Genomic DNA, 22,820 nt, shown 5'->3' with positions numbered 1-22,820 from the left:
CCTACTCTTCTTTCAGATTCCTTTCACAGATGCCACAGTTGAAATCTAAAGTGCTTTGTCCAAGGCTACGGAACTAATAACTATTGAGAATGAGAACAAAGCCTCACCTCAACCCAGTCAAGATAGTGCTCTTTCCCCTATGCATTTCCACCTCCTCTTTGAATAGAAATTTAGTGTTTTTTTCACCTTGAGTTTTCAGGCAATACCTCAGTGCCAATATCAGTCTTGGGTTTCTACAAGTAAATTTAAGCATTTCTAGATCATCAGTTTCCTCTAAAGCCACACAATGACTTCCTTAAGAGACTTGAATATTCAGCTTGATGTAATGGACAGAACTGGACCTGAAGTCAAAAGGCTTACCAGGTTCCTCAATTGTGAGATACAGCTGTCAATGACTGCCTCCCAAGAAATAGGAATAACTCTGAGAATTCAAGTGTCACCATGTTCATGGAGCATGCATTTTGCCTACTGTAAGGTGTGTTGCACATGTCATGACAATAGTGGTGGCATCTTTTTTTTTTAAGTCAGAAAACCATGCCATTTCTTCTCCATTCTCACTAGCCAGAGCACTACAAGAGGAGAAAACATCCCCCAAAACAGTTGTCCCAGAGCAATCTTGGCATCATCTGAAGCTATTCCAGCTCTTAAGAACCAGATGAAGTCAGGTGCAGTGGGAGGCTGAGGTGGGGGATCGCTTGAGCACAGGAGTTCGAGACCACCCTGGGGAATATGGTGAAATCCTGTGTTTACAAAAATTACAGAAACTAGCTGGGTGTGATGGCTTGCACCTGTAGTCCCAGCTACTTGGAGGCTGAGGAAGAGAGGGTCGCTTGAGCCCAGGAGGTTGCAGTCAGCCAAGATTGTGCCACTGCATTCTAGCCTAGGTGACAGAGGGAGCCTCCATCTCAAAAAAAAAAGAGAGAGAAAGAAAGAAAGAAAAAGAAAGAAAAGAAGAAGAACCAAATGAAATTTCTCAGTTCCTCTGAATCTTAAATTCCACAGCCCAGCAAAATGCTAAGACTTCTTAAGACTTGGGAAAAGAAGTTCTTTCAATTCCTCATGTTCCCCTCTGTGTCCAGGCTCCTGCAAGGTTGCTTACAGTCCCTGCATCTCACTGCATTGACCCAGAATTGAAACTCAGCACTTACTTTTGCTCCTTGAAGTTATCCTCTTTTACAAAGAATTAATGAACTCTGTTTCCCTGGGTGTTATATATTCTTCCTGAGGGAGGAATGTTTCATTGCATATGAACAGCAAACAACTTAAAGACCTCTAGGAGATATTTATGTTTTCCAAAGACTTCCTTGTGACAACCAACCCTTGGGAATTTCTCACTCTGTCTCTGCCTCCACATTCCTCCAGCTTCACCAACTCCTTCGTTCCAACCACACTCCCACTACCCTACCCACCTTCAAAATTCTCTCCCTTCCCAATACAGTGCAATCTCACTCTCCTTGGCTTCCATTCCATAACTTACATGTGTAAACCAGTCACATGCTCCGTAGACCGAAGCTCTTTGCTTTAAGAGGATCCTCCACCTGCCATAGAGTAGCTATAGAAATAGAAATAGCCATTTTTCCTATTATATATAATTAAACCCATATGCTGACTTATGGTCAAAACAGTGAATGGTATTTGTCAAGTGGTTCTGTGGCCCTGTTCTTAAAGGAATTGCCTTTGTTATATTTGTTTTTGTTCCAAAGGTGTCCCTCAGCCTAATATAACTTGGTTGAAGAGAGGAGGATCTCTGAGTGGCAATGTTTCCTTGCTTTTCAATGGATCCCTGTTGTTGCAGAATGTTTCCCTTGAAAATGAAGGAACCTACGTCTGCACAGCCACCAATGCTCTTGGAAAGGCAGTGGCAACATCTGTACTCCACTTGCTGGGTAAGTGTCAAATTCTTATTGCTCCTTAACTGCCTCCTATAATATGCACAAAGTAGGCCCCAGTTTTGTTGATTTTGGAGTTGAGGAGTGAACAAGATAGACATCAGATGGTTTTAACCGTTGCTACCACTGCCTGCTTAAAAACGAGCACTAAATTCTAACACCCTATTTTACCACCCCGTATCCCCAGCACCTAACACAGATGTTAGTGTTTTGTGTGAGTGTGTGATTTTTTTTTTAAATGGAGTCTCGCTCTGTCGCCAGGCTGGAGTGCAGTGGCACAATCTTGGCTCACTGCAACCTCTGCCTCCTGGGTTCAAGTGATTCTCCTGCCTCAGCCTCCAGAGTAGCTGGGACTACAGGCACACACCACCATGCCCAGCTAATTTTTGTATTTTTAGTAGAGATGGGATTTAACCATGTTGGCCAGGATGGTCTCAATATCTTGACCTTGTGATCTGCCTGCCTCGGCCTCCCAAAATGCTGGGGTTACAGGCGTGAGCCACCGCCCCCAGCCAGATGTTAGTGTTAAGTAATGGTTTTATGAAGGAATGAAATTGAACCGTTGGCAGAATTGGTATTAGAGTATAGAATCCATTGCTAAACCAAGAGGAGAAAACATGAAAGAGATTTCTCCATAGCTTTCCTTGTGGGCAGTTAGAGGAGCCCAGAGATATAAAGAGATGGGGGGTGCCAATACAGGGAGTTGGAATAGCTGTCATGCACAAAGCATTTTGATGCACATTAATTCTTGTGATACTTATGATAGCACAGTGTTATGGGTGGTATTTTTTAATCTCATTATATTTATGAGGAACTTTGGGATCATAAAGAGTTTGGACTAATGCCCAAATATGTAGTCTTCTCTTTTGGTGCTCTTCCTGCTACCCTTCATGGACTCTTAGTACTGACAAAGGCAGTGGTGTGCCACCATGTGAGTCTTTCCAAAAAGCCTCTGTGATCTTCCAAAATCTTGGAATGGAAGAGTTGCAACAGATTGGCTAGGCTAACCCTGTCTGGTTCTTGAATGATTTCTCCATGCTCCCTGAGAAACCCCCAGCCTTGTTTCTTTCTTCTGCCCATTTCCACTCATGAATCTGCATGCTTGTCTCACTCCTACCTGGCATACTTCTTCTTGCAGGAATCCCCTCAAACCAAGCAGCTCATGACTTTGGTAACTTGATGGAGGGATCAAATCACAGCATTCCTCCACCATCCTCTGCTCTTATGCGCAAGCTTCACAACCTTCCTAAAAGCCCATACTCCTCACCATGCAAGCCTAGGGAACAATGCCCATTCTCTTGCTCCCAGCATTCCTCTTGGAGAGGCAAAGCTCTATCCAACCAATCTGCTTCCTCCAGTCCCTTTTGGAATTCTGTTGAATACATTTTTTTCATCTTGCAATTTAGGCTAGAAACCCTGGAAACATGCAGAGATGCCATATGCTAGCACAGTGAGTAACTCTAACTAAACTCCTATAACACCCCACACATCCATACTCACACACACCTTCCAGACCTGTGATCATGAGCTTGAGTATCCAGGAGCACAGTATTATTATAGAGGACTCATTTCCTAGTAGCTGTCTTTAAGAACACCCAAGCTGGACCAATAATTAGACAATGCCTAACTGGTAAAAAGTGCTACTTTTTTTTCTTCTCAGAACGAAGATGGCCAGAGAGTAAAATCGTATTTCCCCAAGGACATAAAAAGTACGTTCTCCAGGCAACCAACACTAGAACCAACAGCAATGACCCAACAGGAGAACCTCTGCCTCAAGGTCTGGGATTTTGACCTTTTCAGATTTGCTATGTGTGAGGCATGTGTAAGGAAAAGGATTTAGCTAAAAGACCATCTGTGTTTTTCACTTTGCAATATGTAAAATTATTTCTAGGCAATTGGCCAGCCTTTCTCTTGACCCTCAGTCTTCGGTGGTTCAACTTATTCTTTCCATATTGAAACACTTTTTAGAAAAATCCACTCCTGAGGAAGCCCACAGAGCTCGTATCTCAAATGTGCACCATTATTTGTGATAATATAGATATTGATTTCCAGTTTCAACACTATTGCCAATTTGGTAAATATTAATAGATATTAATAGTCTGCTATGAGTATTGATTTTTTTCATTGTTCTTTTTTCAAGACATAGTTTTCCATACACACCAACTTTGTTATGCATCAGTGCTTAATCAGGAGAACCTAATCTAAGTATTACAAGCTTATAAAACTCTGCAGAAGGCCAAGGGATCAAGGGTAGAGTTAAGAAAATCAGAAATGTTAGAATCACAGGAAGCCGTTACTGATCATCTCAGCTCCTTGTAGCTCAAATATGGGTAAATCGCAGGACACAAAGAAACTCCTTTTTTTTTTTTTTTTTTTTGAGACGGAATCTCGCTCTGTCACCCAGGCTAGAGTCCAGTGGCACAATCTCGGCTCATTGCAAGCTCCGCCTCCCGGGTTCACGCTATTCTCCTGCCTCAGCCTCCCAAGTACCTGGGACTACAGGTGCCTGCCACCACACCCAGCTAATTTTTTGTACTTTTAGTGAAGACAGGATTTCACGGTGTTAGCCAGGATGATCTCAATCTCCTGACCTCGTGATCCGCCTGCCTCAGCCTCCCAAAGTACTGGGATTATAGGTGTGAGCCACTGCGCCTGGCCACAAAGAAACTCCTTTTAAACCTCATGTTGTACTCTGTCTATTATACAGGAACAATAATGGCCATGTCATTTTCACCTTTTAAATCTTGAGCAGTGCCTCTCATTTGCATAGTGTATAATGCAGAATGTAACTACAGGTAGGGATTTTAAGACATGTAGTTTCTAGGCTTTCACCTCCTGAGATGCAAGAGAGAGCACAGAAGGGGAAAATAGTGTTGAGCTGCCAGTCAGCAATCCATCACATTACTTATGACATCATTCTCTTACGGTATTTGTGTATTTCTTCTCCTCTTTTAGACATAATACTAACATTGTTGTATACCCAAATATCCATTCATTGGACTTTCAACAAATATTTTCCCAGTGCTTACTCTTCCCAGGTCTGGATATGCAGAGATGACCTCCTCCTTGAGAAGCTCACAGTCTGAAGAGGGAGGCAGTCATGTTAATAGATACTGTAAAGCACTGTGACAGGTTCCATAATAAAAAGATGACCAAAGTACAATGGTAGCGCTGAGGAAGGGGCCCTACCTCTCTCTAGAGAAGACAACTGAGTTTTCATGTAGGTCATGACGTTTGCTCTGGGAAGAGGAAGGAGGAAATTCCAGTCAGAGAAACCATGGTGTGTTGCATGTGGCATGGACATGAAGATCAAAAGAACTGTCTAAAATAAATTAATGAAAAACAAAAAGGATATGTGTGAGGCTGAAGCTATTGGTGAAGGTGAAGCCTTTGGAATAGTCAAACTCTTGGTTTATTGGGACTGCCTGCATTGTTCTGCCACCTCCTACACGCACACACACACAAACATATGCCCAAATATACAACCACACACATACACATTTTGGAATGTCCCAGCCCTTCAAAGGATCCTAAGCTTAGCATTTCAGAGACTCCTTTATTAATTCAACGAATATTGGTTGCATGGCTAATATTTCACATACCCTGTCCTAGTGTTGAACAGGGTAATGTTTGTGGTCTTGACATTCCAGTAGGAGGGATGCATAAGAAACCAGTAAACAAATAAATATTTAAGATATTTCTCAGTGGTAAGGGCTATGAGATACACAGTGATGGGAGGAAGCCACTTTAGTGAAGACAGTCAGGATGGGCCTTCTAAGAGGTTATATTTGAGCCCACACCTGAAGGATGAGGTGAAACCATTTGTGCAGAAAAATAAGAAAGAAGCAAAGACCATAAAATTGGAATAAGGTTAATGTGGCCTCAGAATGGCAATAAGATTCATGTGACTAGGATACAGTTGAGGGAGAGGGAGAGGGATATGAGATGAGGTTGGAGAGTGGCTGAGGACCAAATCGTTCAGAGCTTTGAGGTCCAAGGTAAAGACTCAAGAGTTTACTCCTAAACCATGGGAGGTCATTGAGGAGTCTTATATGGGAGTGATATGGCATGATCTGCTTTTCAAATGCATTTGTGTCAAAAAGCACTAAGTAGAAAACAAAAAAAAAAAATTATCAAATTGGACTGACTACATCAAAATTTTAAAGATCTGCTTATCAAAGACACCAGTAAGAATAATGAATACATAAGCCATAGACTGGGAAAAATATTGGCAGAACATATGTCTGAAGAACTTATATTTAGAATATATAAAGAACTTCTACAAGTTAACAATGAATATCCCTCACCCCCACCCCCTACACACACACACACAGTGGGCAACAGGCTTGAACAGACACTTCACAAAAGATGATATATAGATGGCATCAGGGAAATGGAAATTAAAACCTCAGTGACATACAATTTCATACCCAGCAGAGTAGCTAAAAACAAAAAGACTGACAATGCCAAATTAATTGGCAAGAATGTGAAGCAACTGAAACTCTCATGCATTGCTTAGTGTGTAAAATGTTTAGAACACCTTGGAAAAAGCTCCTAAAAAAGTTAAGCACGCACCTACCCTCAACCTAGCAGTTTCACTCACAGGTATTTACCTGATAAAAAAAGTGTTCACAAAAAGCTTTGTTCAAGAGTGTTCAACTTATTGATAATAGTCATTGACAGGAGAATAGATTAAAAACTATGGTATATTTATACAATGGGAACATTATTCAGCAATAGAAGAAAATGAAATGAACTACTGACATGCACAATGATATAAGTGAGTCTCAAAAACATTATGCTAAGCAATGTAAGAAACCAAAGGCTGGGCGTGGTGGCTCACACCTGTAATCCCAGCACTTTGGGAGGTCGAAGCCAGTGGGTCACGAGGTCAGGGATTTGAGACCATCCTGGCTAACATGATGAAACCCTATCTCTACTGAAAATACAAAAATTAGCCGGGCGCAGTGGTGCATACCTGTAATCCCAGCTTCTCAGGAGGCTGAGGCAGGAGAATCGCTTGAACCTGGGGAGGCAGAGGCTGCACTGAGCCGAGATCACGGCACTGCACTCTAGCCTGGGTGACAGGGTGAGACTCCATCTCAAAAAAACAAAAAGAAAAAAATAAAACCAAATACACAAGAGTACGTATTATGTGAAGTTCAAGAGTAAGTAAAACTAATGTATAGATAGAAATGGACGAGTTGCTGCCTAAGAGGGGAGAGCAATTGATTGGAAAGAGGCAAGAGGGGGATGATGAAAATATTACATACCTTGCTTTGGATCATGGTTATATAAGTGCTTACAATTGTGAAACCTTGTAAAACTGCACACCTAAGATCTGATCACTTTATTGTATATGAATTATACCTCAATAAAAAAAACACACATTTTAAAAGAAATGCATATGTCCTGCCTTGAACTGCCAAGGTATCTTTGTGAAATGTGGCGTAACAGTCAGACATACTTGGGATCCAGTCTAGCAAACAAGTGACAGACCTTGGGCAAGTTACTTTGTTTCATTCAGTTTCTGCCTCTGCAAATAAAAATATCAACTTCATAAGATGATCTTGAAAATTAAATGAAAAATTGATTATAAAGTGTCTAACTCAGTACCTGTCACCTGGGAGGTTCTCAGTAAACATATCTACTTTGAAAAAATTATTTTTAAATAAACTGTAATCCTGAGTGTCCAACTAAAAATGTATTTTACATTTTTGCTTTGCAAATGTTGCCATGTGCAATTTAAAACGAACTTCAAAAATTAGAAGGAAAAACTTGAAAACAAGTGAGAGAGATGTGAGAGAGCCTGTGGACACAGCTGGTAGCTATCAATTACTTGCAATTATTACAGGAAAATCTGGCACCTTCTGTGATCACACACCAATCCATCATCATCATGTCCTACCTCATCTTTTGCTGAGTGTCAGCAGGGAAGGGAAAGGCTGTTTGGAATAGGGACCAAAATTTTTAAAAAGCTGGGATTACTGGAGGTGGTCAGCTTCTACTCTTATAAAGGAAACTCCTATGTTTATCTCTTCAGATGTCTCTGTGATAAATTGTTTATGCAGTTACAGGATCAATCCGAAGTTTAGATTAAGCATTAATGGAAAAATAAGAACAGAACTCAAATGCATCTTTAACCTTACTGCTTAATCCCTAGTCCCTGTTCCTCCTGCTAAATCATCTTTCGTTTCTCTGCCTGATCCACTTTTGAGAAATTGAACCCATTAGGGCGTCCCCTAGAGAGGCCCTCCTGTCTTGCCCTGTTGGCTGTGGTTAGAGAATGCTGAGGAGGCAGCCCACTGCTGAGAGTGCCTTCTCTCTCTCTGGGATTTTTCTGGCAGACCCAGCTGGCTGATGATAGTCCCTCTCCAGGCTGTGATCCAAGGACCCCATTCTGGCCGCCATTCTCACCAGTTATTACAGTACATTAGTTGAGGGAAAATAAGATTTAGAGGACTCCCTTGCACTATGAGATGGCTTTCTCTCCATATGCTACCTAAAGAACCAGACTTAAAGAACTGAAAAACATCTCATGGTAGTTTTTGGCTGTGTCCTCTCCAGCTCATCATCATTTCCCTTTTGGGGCTGTCATGATATTTTGTTTTCTTTCTGCAGAGCCTTTTTGGGAGCCTGGTAACTGGTCACGTTGTTCTGCCACCTGTGGTCATTTGGGAGCCCGTATTCAGAGACCCCAGTGTGTGATGGCCAATGGGCAGGAAGTGAGTGAGGCCTTGTGTGATCACCTCCAGAAGCCACTGGCTGGGTTTCAGCCCTGTAACATCCGGGACTGCCCAGCAAGGTAAGTGAAGTCACTCTTCGTATCTCACCAACACCAAGTTTTTGTTTGTTTTGAAAGGTGCAGTTATTTGGATATAATAATTCAATAGTGAAGAATTTTTTTAATCACTTACTGTATACTAGGCATCCTGCTAAGTGCTTTACATGGATCACAGTGGCCTGGGAGGTAGATGTTGTTAATTTCCTGTTTCATAGATGGGGAAACTCCCCTAGGCCATACAGTTATTAGGACCAGAATTCAAACTGCGATAGTCTGAGTTTAGAGCCCCTGCTTTCAATCACTACCCAGATCTACTTCCTGCACACACAGTCCTATCAGTTCCTTAAGACTTTAGTGAGGCTAATTTCTTGGGTTTACTTAGGTGATAATTCAGTGGGCCAGAATCACCAGAGGCACTAGTTAAAAACACAGTTCTCTAGATGTGACTTCTGGAGGTGAAACCGTTAATAAGCTTTCTAAGCAATAGATGATACAAATTAGTAATTTTTAAATGTACAAAATCCAATGCATGGTCTCCAGCAAACATACTCCATCCCCAGTATTTCAGATCTTTATGACTACATCCTAGACTCCCCTCTTTCTCTCACTTCCATCTATTCTTATCCATTTCCACTGTTACCACTAAAATCCAAGCCATAATTGTTTCTTACATGGACTACTCCAGGAGTCTCCTGGTTCTCATCTCCCTCCCTGGAGTACTTTGTCCACTCTCTAAGAATACAGATATTTGAAACAAATTCATCATGATGGTTCTCTGCTTACAACCCTTCACATTTCTCTTAGGACAAATGCCAAAATTCCCAGCACTGGGGTTGTGACTATCTTGTACATCTTTTTATCTCATGTTTGAAATAGTGCCTAGCAATAGTAGGTGCTCAGTAGATATTTGCTGACTGACTGAGTAAATGAGTGGAGGAATTGAACTCCCTTCATATTTGGGCCTTGGGCTGTCTCTTTTATCACTTGTCTCTCCCACACTGGTTATTTGGTCTCCCTCCATGCTGGTCTTTTTTTTTTTTTTTTTTTTTTTTTTTTTTTTTTTTTTTGTCCCTTAGATGTGCTATTCTGTTTCCTGACTCAGAGCCTTTGTGCATACTGCTCCCTCTGCCTAGGACACTGTCCCCTCTCTCTTCACTTAATCATTTCTGTTCATCTATATACACCTCAATACATGTTCAGGGAAACCATCCCTGAGCTTAGCCCTCCAAAGTAAATCAGCCTTATGCTATATGATTTTTATACTTCCTTATCATTCTTCATAATTCTTACCACAGTTGTCTGACTTGCTCTCCCACTAGACCGTAAATCCTATGGGGAGTAAATCCACAGATGTTTTGCTCAACAATTTATTCCTAGCACTTGGCATAATGTCTGCTCATCATATATTCCCTGTAAATATCGATGAAATCAATCAATGAATGATTACAACACAGTCCCTAGCAGATAGTTGACCAAATAGTACCAAAATCCACAGTAAAAAAAAAAAAATTAACAAATAAAGAAGCATTTGTTAAGTACAAACCAGTGAGGAAGATACTATCATTTTACTGAGAGAAACTGGAGGAATGTTTAATATTATACAGCTCACTACCCTTGGGCAGATATCCACACTAGATCCAGTCACCTGTGCCTTGGAGGAGACTGGGAGGCAGGGTCACAGTGTAAAGCAAAATGGGTGCCTTGGGACATATTCTTAGGAGGGCTATCAATATTGCAGGCACCCTAACTGATAGGTCTTCCAGTACTCTTTGTAATTCTCAAAAGGAAGATCTCATGCTAAGGTCATCCCTCAGAAAGCAGCAAACTCATGCTTCAGTAACTTGGAGTAACCTGATTGAGAAAGCTGTTTTATGGCATTTCTTGATTTTCAAAACATGGAGAGAATCCACATTGGGAAGTTTGTCAGCAGTCTTGTTTCTCAAATATTCTAAAGTCTTTGCACACTCCTAGAATAAACAGTTGCACACTTTCATACCTAGAAGAGACCATAGAGATCATCTAATCCCAGATCCCGCTACAGCAAGGCTCCTCACCATTTCCGTGCCATACCTCCCTCTGGTGGTGTGGAGAAGCCTGTGGATACCCTCCTCAGCCTCCCAAAGTGCTGGGATTACAGGCGTGAGCCACCATGCCTGGCGATATATCAGATCTTTAAAACTATTTCAGTGGCCAGGCGCGGTGGCTCACGCCTGTAATCTCAGCACTTTGGGAGGCCGAGGCAGGCAGATCACGAGGTCAGGAGATCGAGACCATACTGGCTAACATGGTGAAACCCCGTCTCTACTAAAAATACAAAAAAAAAAAAAAAAATCAGCCAGGCGAGGTGGCGGGCGCCTGTAGTCCCAGCTACTCGGGAGGCTGAGACAGGAGAATGGCGTAAACCCAGGAGGCAAAGGTTGCAGTGAGCCAAGATGGCATCACTGCACTCCAGCCTGGGCGACAGAGCGAGACTCCATCTCAAACAAACAAACAAAAAAGATCTGATATAGCTTTGCTTCTCTATTAACACAAAAAATAACAAGATATAGTTGTGCTTTAATTTTAATATGATGATGAGTATAAATTATATTTTGAGATACCTATCATAATTGTAATGTGTAATATCTATTATTTCTAATTATTTCTAATGGTAACAAAATCACAGGTACTATTAATGCTACTGTACTTGTGGCCTATGTTTCTATAATTGAAGGAAATATTAAATTTCAATTAGAGTTTAGTGACAATAAAAATGTATTTCTTTTTCCATCCAAGTATGTGGTTTCCTTGGATAACCATGGACATCAGGTTAGAAACCCCTGCTCTGCAGTCTCCCAACAACATCTTTGTCCCAACAGACAAAGCACTCAATATCTCAGAGGTGTCCAGCTCCAAGTTCAGTCTCCTATAATCATTAAAGCATGAACTTTAGAGTCAGATAAATCTAGAATTCAATCCCAGCTGTGGTGGCAGGTTAGTCATGTGGTTGTAGCTAAGTTATTCAATTCAGTGGACATCAGTTTCTTTTCTACAAGAATGAGAATAACATGAGAATTATACAAGCTAACATGTAAGTATCTTGCAGGGTGAACAACACTTAGATGCTGGAAATATATTTTCTTCATTTTAGTTTCAGTGAATTGAACTCCACATTTTTGAAATTTCCTCCTAAATTTGCCCCAGCCTTACAACCTCTAGGGCCACACAAGTAACAGCTCTTCATAAACCTGAAGACAGCTGTACCCCATTCCTATAGTAGTCATCTCTATGTGATGACACTGTTGCACCCGAGTTAAAGAAGGTCTGAGAAAAAGGCTGGGAGTCATCTATGCTGCTTCCCATTCCCATACAGACATGTGACAGCCTAAGACAGCCATGGTGCTGGGATCAGCTTTTTCCTTTGATGAGACACCCCTCTAAGGTCTGGCATACCAGTCCTTACTAAAGTCCTGTAGTTTTTATTCCTAGGTGGTTCACAAGCATGTGGTCACAGTGCTCTGTGTCTTGCGGTGAAGGATACCACAGTCGGCAGGTGATGTGCAAGCAGACAAAAGCCAATGGAACTGTGCAGGTGGTGTCTCCAAGAGCGTGTGCCCCTAAAGACAGGCCTCTGGGAAGAAAACCATGTTTTGGTCATCCGTGTGTTCAGTGGGAACCAGGGAACCAGGTAAAGCTAACACATCTAGTATGTGGACAGCACTATCTAGAATAATCACCTTGTTTCCAATAAACTACTTTTGGGGCAGGGGGGCAGGAATCTGATCGGTCTCTGAAATAAATGTATGTCTTTGACCTCAAGGTTTACATTTAGAAATCATAGTATCTCTGTCTTCCAGTACAAAAGTGAACCAAGTTTGGGTTCTTTGAATGCAATGATGCCATAACAGAAGCTCCAAGGTGTAGACCAGTTTAGGGCAGTAAGAATAAAAGCAGCCTTCAGGAAAATGAGAAGGGGAACATTAGTGGGATCTACACAAGTCTCAGAATCTTCGTCCCAAATGCCACCTTTAATAATGTTATAATAAAAATACTTAGGAAAATGTTTAATGTGTAGGAATCCATAAATAAAAATGTAACACATTATTGAAACACATAAAAGTTGAACAAATAAAAAACTTATTATACTCCTGAATGGAAAATCTCAGTACTACGAAGACGTCGATTTCTTTAAATGAATTTATGCATGTAATACAATTCCAATTAACATCGCAGTAGAACTTTTTTTGTGGAATTAAAGAGAATTCTGACATTCACATGGAAGATAATATGACAATAAAGACAATAAATTTTTATTTTAAAAAAGTTTTGGAGGTATAGAGAGACTTTCCTCATCCTATGTCACAGCATGATGCAAAACTGTCATAAGTAAAATAGTACAGCATAAGTGCAGAAGAGACACAGTTTATATTGTATAATCAGAGCACAGAAACGGACCAGATTGACTTTAACATTTAAAGGCAGTTAATCGTAGGAGAAAACATTGTATTAAAAATAGAAGATATAAAACTACAAAATATTTTTCAAAGAAACTAAAGAAGATCTAAAGAAATGGAACGCTGTAAGACTTATTATTACTAGTAACACAATGCTCCTGAAATTTATCTACAAATTCAATGTGATTTCTATCAAAATTTCATCTGGTTTCTTCACAGAAGTTGACAAACTGATCCTAAAATTCATGTGGAAATAGAAGAGACTGAATAACCAAAACAAATTTGAAAAGGAACAAAGTTGCAGGAATCAGACTTCCTGACTTGAAAACTTACCAAAAAGCTACAGTAATCAGGATAGTATGGTACTGACATAGGATGGACATATAGATCAATGAAATTGAGTCCAGAGATAAACTCATATATATATATATATATATATATATATATATATATATATATGTTTATATCAATATATGTGTGTGTGTATATATATATATAAATTGATTTTCTGTAAGGTTGAGAAACCATTCAATGGGGGAAGAATAGTCTTTTAAACAAGAATGCAGAACAACTTCCAAAAAAGGAAGTTGGACCCTTTACACCACATACAAAAAAATAACTTAAAATGAATCAGAGAGCTAAATTTAAGAGCTCAAACTATGAAACTATTGGAAGAAAACATAGGTGTAAATTTTCATGGCTTGGATTAGGAAATGGCTTCTTAGATATAACAACAAAAGCATAAGCAACAAAAACAAAAATAGGTAAATTGGATTGCATCAAAATTAAAAACTTTTGTGCTGCAAAGGACATCATCAAGAAAGTAAACAGACAACCCACAGAATGGGAGAAAATGATTAAAAACTGTATATCAAAAAGGAGCTTATCTCTAAAATATGTAAAGAATACTTACAACTCAATAATAAAAACACAAACTATCAGCAAGATATACAAATGGCCAATAAGGACACGAAGAGATGCTTTACATTAGTCATTAAAAAATGCAAATCAAAACCACAATAAGATACAATTTTAGGCTCACTGGGATGGCATTAGTCAAAAAGCGATAGTGACAAATGTCAGTGAGGACGTGGAGAAATTGGAAGCTTCATGCTGCTGATGGGAATGTAAAATGGTACAGACACTTTGGAAAACACCCTGGCAGTTCCTCAAAATGTTAGATTAGATCTACTATGTGACCCAGAAATTCCACCCCTACATATGTATCCGAAAGAAATGAAACATTCAGGATCTATATCCTAGGGCAAAAAAATACAAATAAGAAATGGAACATATGTCCACACAAAAACTTGTACATGAATATTTGTTGAAGAATTAATAATAACCACAATGTCATTAAGTGGAAACAACCCAAATAACATTACCCCATAACAATAAAAAAAAGGAAACAATTGGTGAGGTGATAAGCTGTGGTACGCTTGCACAATTGAATATTTGACTATCAAAAGGAATGAAGTACTGATATATGCTACAATAGGGCTAAACCTTGAAAACATTACAGTAATTGAAGGAAGACAGATGCAAAGGACCACTCTGCATGGTACCATTTATACAAAGTGTCCAGAACAGGGAAACTTATAGAGACAAAAAGTAGACTAATGGTTGCTGAGGCCTAGGGAAAGAGGCAATCAGAGGAATTAGGAGTGACTGTTAAAGGTATGGAGTTTCTTTTGGGGATGATGATCATGTTCTGAAACTGATTATGGTAAAGGTTATACAACTGTAAATTCCATTAACATTCGATGGCAAATTGTATGGTTTGTAAATTGTATCTCAATAAAGTGGTTAGCCAAAAAAAGAAAAAAAGGCAGTATAAGAGAAATTGGCTAGCTAATGTAATAAAAATAAGTAAAATCAGAGCACAGACTCAGAACATACACCAAAATGAATTCTAACTTGATTAAAGAGCTAAGAAAGTAAGTAAATGCAAGTTCTGAGCACAGACTCAGAACATACACCAAAATAAATTCTAACTTGAATAAAGAGCTAAGTGTATAAGTAAGTAAATGCAAGTAGAACTATCATGACAGGAAAGACCTTTTTAAGCGTAAAAGAAATTATAAGGACAAATTAATAGGTATTATTGTAAATAAGTAAAAATTGTAAGAACTGAATGTCAAAATTTTAATTTTTTCCTGTAATTGAACTCACCTTAGCACACAAGTCATTTTTGCTCACAGTAGAAAAACCCAAACTTGGCAGACATTTATGGTTTTAAGCATAGTCATTTCCAGACTTAAGCCCAATTGATTCAAGATTTGCCCTGTCCTTTTTTCCTTCTCCCCAGATGTGGTCTAAGTTTTGTGGGAGAAAGGAGGGTGATATGGTTAGGCTTTGTGTCCCCACCCAGATCTCATCTTGAATTATAATCCCCATAATCCTCAAAATCCCCACATGTCAAGGGAGACACCAGGTGGAGGTAACTGAATCATGGGGGTAGTTTCCCCATGCTGTTCTCATGATAGTGAGTGAGTTCTCACAAGATCTGATGATTTTATAAGGGGCTTTTTCCCCTTTGGCTCTTCTCCTTCCTGATGCCTTGTGAAGACAGTTCCTTGCTTCCTTTTTGCCTTCCATCATGATTTTAAGTTTCCTGAGACCTCAGCCACGCAGAAATGTGAGTCAATTAAACCTCTTTCCTTTGTAAATTACTCAGTCTCAAGTATTTCTTTATAGAAGTGTAAAAATGAACTAATGTAGTAAATTGGTACAGCAGAGAGAGGAGTGCTGCTATAAAGATACCCAAAAATGTGGAAGTGATTTTGGAACAGGATAACAGGCACAGATTGGAACAGTTTGGAGGGCTCAGAAGAAGACCGGAAGATTTGGGAAAGTTTGGAACTTCCTAGAGACCTGTTGAAGGGTTTTGACCAAAATGCTGATAGTGATATGGACAATGAAGTCCAGGCTGAGGTGGTCTCAGGTGGAGATGAGGAACTTCTTGGGAACTAGAGCAAAGGTGACTCTTGCTATGCTTTAGCAAAGAGACGGGAGGCATTTTGCCCCGTCCTAGAGATCTGTGGAATGTTGAACTTGAGAGAGATAATTTAGGGTATCTGGTGAAGAAATTTCTAAGCAACAAAGCATTCAAGATGTGACTTGGATGCTCTTTTTTTTTTTTTAATTTATTTATTATTATTATACTTTAAGTTGTAGGGTACATGTGCATGATGTGCAGGTTTGTTACATATGTATACTTGTGCCATGTTGCTGTGCTGCACCCATCAACTCGTCATTTACATCAGGTATAACTCCCAATGCAATCCCTCCCCCCTCCTCCCTCACCATGATAGGCCCTGGTGTGTGATGTTCCCCTTCCTGAGTCCGAGTGATCTCATTGTTCAGTTCCCACCTATGAATGAGAACATGTGGTGTTTAGTTTTCTGTTCTTGTGATAGTTTGCTAAGAATGATGGATTCCAGCTGCATCCAAGTCCCTACAAAGGACTCAAACTCATCCTTTTTTATGGCTGCATAGTATTCCATGGTGTATATGTGCCACATTTTCTTAATCCAATCTGTCACTGATGGACATTTGGGTTGATTCCAAGTCTTTGCTATTGTGAATAGTGCTGCAATAAACATACGTGTGCATGTGTCTTTATAGCAGCATAATTTATAATCCTTTGGGTATATACCCAGTAATGGGAGGGCTGGGTCATATGGTACATCTAGTTCTAGATCCTTGAGGAATCGCCATACTGTTTTCCATAATGGTTGAACTAGTTTACAATCCCACCAACAGTGTAAAAGTGTTCCTATTTCTCCACATCCTCTCCAGCACCTGTTGTTTCCTGACTTTTGAATGATCGCCATTCTAACTGGTGTGAGATGGTATCTCATTGTGGTTTTGATTTGCATTTCTCTGATGGCCAGTGATGATGAGCATTTTTTCATGTGTCTGTTGGCTGTATGAATGTCTTCTTTTGAGAAGTGTCTGTTCATATCCTTTGCCCACTTTTTGATGGGGTTGTTTGTTTTTTTCTTGTAAATTTGTTTGAGTTCTTTGTAGGTTCTGGATATTAGCCCTTTGTCAGATGAGTAGATTGCAAAAATTTTCTCCCATTCTGTAGCTTGCCTGTTCACTCTGATGGTAGTGTCTTTTGCTGTGCAGAAGCTCTTTAGTTTAATGAGATCCCATTTGTCAATTTTGGCTTTTGCTGCCATTGCTTTTGGTGTTTTAGACATGAAGTCTTTGCCCATGCCTATGTCCTGAATGGTACTACCTAGGTTTTCCTCTAGGATTTTTATGGTATTAGGTCTAACATTTAAGTCTCTAATCCATCTTGAATTAATTTTCGTATAAGGAGTAAGGAAAGGATCCAGTTTCAGCTTTCTACTTATGGCTAGCCAGTTTTCCCAGCACCATTTATTAAATAGGGAATCCTTTCCCCATTTCTTGTTTCTCTCAGGTTTGTCAAAGATCAAATGGCTGTAGATGTGTGGTATTATTTCTGAGGACTCTGTTCTGTTCCATAGGTCTATATCTCTGTTTTGGTACCAGTACCATGCTGTTTTGGTTACTGTAGCCTTGTAGTATAGTTTGAAGTCAGGTAGCGTGATGCCTCTAGCTTTGTTCTTTTGACTTAGGATTGTCTTGGAGATGCGGGCTCTTTTTTGGTTCCATATGAACTTTAAAGCAGTTTTTTCCAATTCTGTGAAGAAAGTCATTGGTAGCTTGATGGGGATGGCATTGAATCTATAAATTACCTTGGGCAGTATGGCCATTTTCACGATATTGATTCTTCCTATCCATGAGCATGGTATGTTCTTCCATTTGTTTGTGTCCTCTTTTACTTCACTGAGCAGTGGTTTGTAGTTCTCCTTGAAGAGGTCCTTTACATCCCTTGTAAGTTGGATTCATAGGTATTTTATTCTCTTTGAAGCAATTGTGAATGGAAGTTCATTCCTGATTTGGCTCTCTGTTTGTCTGTTACTGGTGTATAAGAATGCTTGTGATTTTTGCACATTAATTTTGTATCCTGGGACTTTGCTGAAGTTTCTTATCAGCTGAAGGAGATTTTGGGCTGAGACAATGGGATTTTCTAAATATACAATCATGTCATCTGCAAACAGGGACCATTTGACTTCTTCTTTTCCTAACTGAATACCCTTGATTTCTTTCTCTTGCCTGATTGCCCTAGCCAGAACTTCCAACACTATGTTGAATAGGAGTGGTGAGAGAGGGCATCCCTGTCTTGTGCCAGTTTTCAAAGGGAATTTTTCCAGTTTTTGCCCATTCAGTATGATATTGGCTGTGGGTTTGTCATAAATAGCTTTTATTATTTTGAGGTACGTTCCATCAATACCGAATTTATTGAGCATTTTTAGCATGAAGGGCTGTTGAATTTTGTCAAAAGCCTTTTCTGCATCAATTGAGATAATCATGTGGTTCTTGTCTTTGGTTCTGTTTATATGCTGGATTATGTTTATTGATTTGCGAATGTTGAACCAGCCTTGCATCCCAGGGATGAAGCCCACTTGATCATGGTGGATAAGCTTTTTGATGTGTTGCTGAATCCGGTTTGCCAGTATTTTATTGAGGATTTTTGCATCGATGTTCATCAGGGATATTGGTCTAAAATTCTCTTTTTTTGTTGTGTCTCTGCCAGGCTTTGGTATCAGGATGATGTTGGCCTCATAAAATGAGTTAGGGAGGATTACCTCTTTTTCTATTGATTGGAATAGTTTCAGAAGGAATGGTACCAACTCCTCCTTGTACCTCTGGTAGAATTCAACTGTGAATTCATCTGGTCCTGGACTTTTTTTGGTTGGTAGGCTATTAATTGTTGCCTGAATTTCAGAGCCTGCTATTGGTCTATTCAGGGATTCAACTTCTTCCTGGTTTAGTCTTGGAAGAGTGTAAGTGTCCAGGAAATTATCCATTTCTTCTAGATTTTCCAGTTTATTTGCATAGAGGTGTTTATAGTATTCTCTGATGGTAGTTTGTATTTCTGTGGGGTCGGTGGTGATATCCCCTTTATCATTTTTAATTGCGTCGATTTGATTCTTCTCTCTTTTCTTCTTTATTAGTCTGGCTAGTGGTCTGTCAATTTTGTTGATCTTTTCAAAAGACCAACTCCTGGATTCATTGATTTTTTGGAGGGTTTTTTGTGTCTCTATCTCCTTCAGTTCTGCTCTGATCTTAGTTATTTCTTGCCTTCTGCTAGCTTTCGAATGTGTTTGCTCTTGCTTCTCTAGTTCTTTGAATTGTGATGTTAGAGTGTCAATTTTAGATCTTTCCTGCTTTCTCTTGTGGGCATTTAGTGCTATAAATTTCCCTCTACACACTGCTTTAAATGTGTCCCAGAGATTCTGGTATGTTGTATCTTTGTTCTCATTGGTTTCAAAGAACATCTTTATTTCTGCCTTCATTTCGTTATGTACCCAGTAGTCATTCAGGAGCAGGTTGTTCAGTTACCATGTAGTTGAGCAGTTTTGATTGAGTTTCTTAGTCCTGAGTTCTAGTTTGATTGCACTGTGGTCTGAGAGACAGTTTGTTATAATTTCTGTTCTTGTACATTTGCTGAGGAGTGCTTTACTTCCAGTTACGTGGTCAATTTTGGAGTAAGTATGATGTGGTGCTGAGAAGAATGTATATTCTGTTGATTTGGGGTGGAGAGTTCTATAGATGTCTATTAGGTCTGCTTGCTGCAGAGATGAGTTCAATTCCTGGATATCCTTGTTAACTTTCTGTCTCGTTGATCTGTCTAATGTTGACAGTGGAGTGTTGAAGTCTCCCATTATTATTGTATGGGAGTCTAAGTCTCTTTGTAAGTCTCTAAGGACTTGCTTGATGAATCTGGGTGCTCCTGTATTGGGTGCATATATATTTAGGATAGTTAGCTCTTCTTGTTGAATTGATCCGTTTACCATTATGTAATGGCCTTCTTTGTCTCTTTTGATCTTTGATGGTTTAAAGTCTGTTTTATCAGAGACTAGTATTGCAACCCCTGCTTTTTTTTGTTCTCCATTTGCTTGGTAAATCTTCCTCCATCCCTTTATTTTGAGCCTATGTATATCTCTGCGTGTGAGATGGGTCTCCTGAATACAGCAGACTGATGGGTCTTGACTCTTTATCCAGTTTGCCAGTCTGTGTCTTTTAATTGGAGCATTTAGTCCATTTACATTTAAGGTTAATATTGTTATGTGTGAACTTGATCCTGCCATTATGATATTAACTGGTTATTTTGCTCGTTAGTTGATGCAGTTTCTTCCTAGCCTCAATGGTCTTTACATTTTGGCATGTTTTTGCAATGGCTGGTACCGGTTGTTCCTTCCATGTTTATTGCTTCCTTCAGGGTCTCTTGTAAGGCAGGCCTAGTGGTGACAAAATCTCTAAGCATTTGCTTATCTGTAAAGGATTTTATTTCTCCTTCACTTATGAAACTTAGTTTGGCTGGATATGAAATTCTGGGTTGAAAATTCTTTTCTTTAAGAATGTTGAATATTGGCCCCCACTCTCTTCTGGCTTGTAGAGTTTCTGCTGAGAGATCTGCTGTTAGTCTGATGGGCTTCCCTTTGTGGGTAACCCGACCTTTCTCTCTGGCTGCCCTTAAGATTTTTTCCTTCATTTCAACTTTGGTGAATCTGGCAATTATGTGTCTTGGAGTTGTTCTTCTCGAGGAGTATCTTTGTGGCATTCTCTGTATTTCCGGGATTTGAATGTTGGCCTGCCCTACTAGGTTGGGGAAGTTCTCCTGGATGATATCCTGAAGAGTGTTTTCCAACTTGGTTCCATTTTCCCCCTCACTTTCAGGCACCCCAATCAGACGTAGATTTGGTCTTTTTACATAATCCCATACTTCTTGCAGGCTTTGTTCATTTCTTTTTCTTCTTTTTTCTTTTGGTTTCTCTTCTCGCTTCATTTCGTTCATTTGATCCTCAATCGCTCATACTCTTTCTTCCAGTTGATCAAGTCGGTTACTGAAGCTTGTGCATTTGTCACGTATTTCTCGTGTCATGGTTTTCATCTCTTTCATTTCGTTTAGGACCTTCTCTGCATTAATTACTCTAGCCATCAATTCTTCCACTTTTTTTTCAAGATTTTTAGTTTCTTTGCGCTGGGTACGTAATTCCTCCTTTAGCTCTGAGAAATTTGATGGACTGAAGCCTTCTTTTCTCATCTCGTCAAAGTCATTCTCCGTCCAGCTTTGATCCGTTGCTGGCGATGAGCTGCGCTCCTTTGCCGGGGGAGATGCGCTCTTATTTTTTGAATTTCCAGCTTTTCTGCCCTGCTTTTTCCCCATCTTTGTGGTTTTATCTGCCTCTGGTCTTTGATGATGGTGACGTACTGATGGGGTTTTGGTGTAGGTGTCCTTCCTGTTTGATAGTTTTCCTTCTAACAGTCAGGACCCTCAGCTGTAGGTCTGTTGGAGATTGCTTGAGGTCCACTCAGGACCCTGTTTGCCTGGGTATCAGCAGCAGAGGCTGCAGAAGATAGAATATTTCTGAACAGCGAGTGTACCTGTCTGATTCTTGCTTTGGAAGCTTCCTCTCAGGGGTGTACTCCTCCCTGTGAGGTGTGGGTTGTCAGACTGCCCCTAGTGGGGGATGTCTCCCAGTTAGGCTACTCAGGGGTCAGGGACCCACTTGAGCAGGGAGTCTGTCCCTTCTCAGATCTCAGCCTCCGTGTTGGGAGATCCACTGCTCTCTCCAAAGCTGTCAGACAGAGTCGTTTGCGTCTGCAGAGGTGTCTGCTGCATTTGTTTAGTTTACTGTGCCCTGTCCCCAGAGGTGGAGTCTACAGAGACAGGCAGGTTTCCTTGAGCTGCTGTGAGCTCCACCCAGTTCGAGCTTCCCAGCAGCTTTGTTTACCTACTTAAGCCTCAGCAATGGCGGGCGCCCCTCCCCCAGCCTCGCTGCTGCCTTGCCGCGATATTGCAGACTGCTGTGCTAGCAATGAGGGAGGCTCCGTGGGTGTGGGACCCTCCCGGCCAGGTGTGGGATATGATCTCCTGGTGCGCCTGTTTGCTTAAAGCGCAGTATTGGGGTGGGAGTTACCCGATTTTCCAGGTGTTGTGTGTCTCAGTTCCCCTGGCTAGGAAAAGGGACTCCCTTCCCCCTTGCGCTTCCCAGGTGAGGCAATGCCTCCCCCTGCTTCAGCTCTCGCTGGTCGGGCTGCAGCAGCTGACCAGCACCGATCGTCCGGCACTCCCCAGTGAGATGAACCCAGTACCTCAGTTGAAAATGCAGAAATCACCGGTCTTCTGTGTCGCTCGCGCTGGGAGTTGGAGACTGGAGCTGCTCCTATTCGGCCATCTTGCTCCGCCCCCGAAGTTTCCGACTTGGATGCTCTTAAAAGCATTCAGTTTTATGCATTCACAAAGAGATGATTTGGAATTGGAACTTATGTTTGAAAGGGAAGCAGAGCCTAAAAGTTTGGAAAATTTGCAGCCTAATGGATGTGATGGAAAATAAAAATGCATTTTCTGAGGAGAAATTCAAGCTGGCTGCAGAAATTTGCATACGGAATGAGGAGCAAAATGTTCGTTGCCAAGACAATGGGGAAAATGTCTCCAGGGCACATCAGTGGTCTTCACAGCAGCCCCTCCCATCACAGACTCTGAGGCATAGGAGAAAAAGGTAGTTTCCTGGGCTGAGCCCAGGGCTTTGCTGCTTTGTGTAGTCTGAGGACTTGGTGTCCTGTGTCTTAGCCATGACTAAAGGAGCCAACATACAACTCAGGCCATTG

General features: G+C 40.5%; 1 protein-coding gene across 10 annotated transcripts in view; it reads left to right on the top strand.

The window, feature by feature from the left end:
- ADAMTSL3 (ADAMTS like 3) overlaps window positions 1-22,820 on the top strand; it is a 406,645-nt gene that overhangs the window by 373,938 nt on the left and 9,887 nt on the right. For 8 of the 10 annotated variants that reach the window (XR_012415261.1, XR_012415259.1, XR_012415260.1 and 5 more), the window contains exons 24-27: window positions 1,704-1,886; window positions 3,550-3,666; window positions 8,511-8,694; window positions 12,142-12,340. Coding sequence is in view for 6 of the 10 variants with exons in the window: in XM_045397405.3 (XP_045253340.2) it covers window positions 1,704-1,886; window positions 3,550-3,666; window positions 8,511-8,694; window positions 12,142-12,340 (683 nt within the window). In the remaining 4 variants the exon portion in view is untranslated. The remainder of the gene's footprint in view (window positions 1-1,703; window positions 1,887-3,549; window positions 3,667-8,510; window positions 8,695-12,141; window positions 12,341-22,820) is intronic. The other 2 variants (XM_073996528.1, XM_045397406.3) reach the window with 1 other exon arrangement.

The sequence above is a fragment of the Macaca fascicularis genome, chromosome 7 (genome assembly GCF_037993035.2).
Source record: "Macaca fascicularis isolate 582-1 chromosome 7, T2T-MFA8v1.1".
In the NCBI taxonomy this organism is placed as follows: domain Eukaryota; kingdom Metazoa; phylum Chordata; class Mammalia; order Primates; family Cercopithecidae; genus Macaca; species Macaca fascicularis.
Note: the sequence above shows the minus strand (reverse complement) of the source record. Positions and strands in the feature narration are given on the sequence as shown.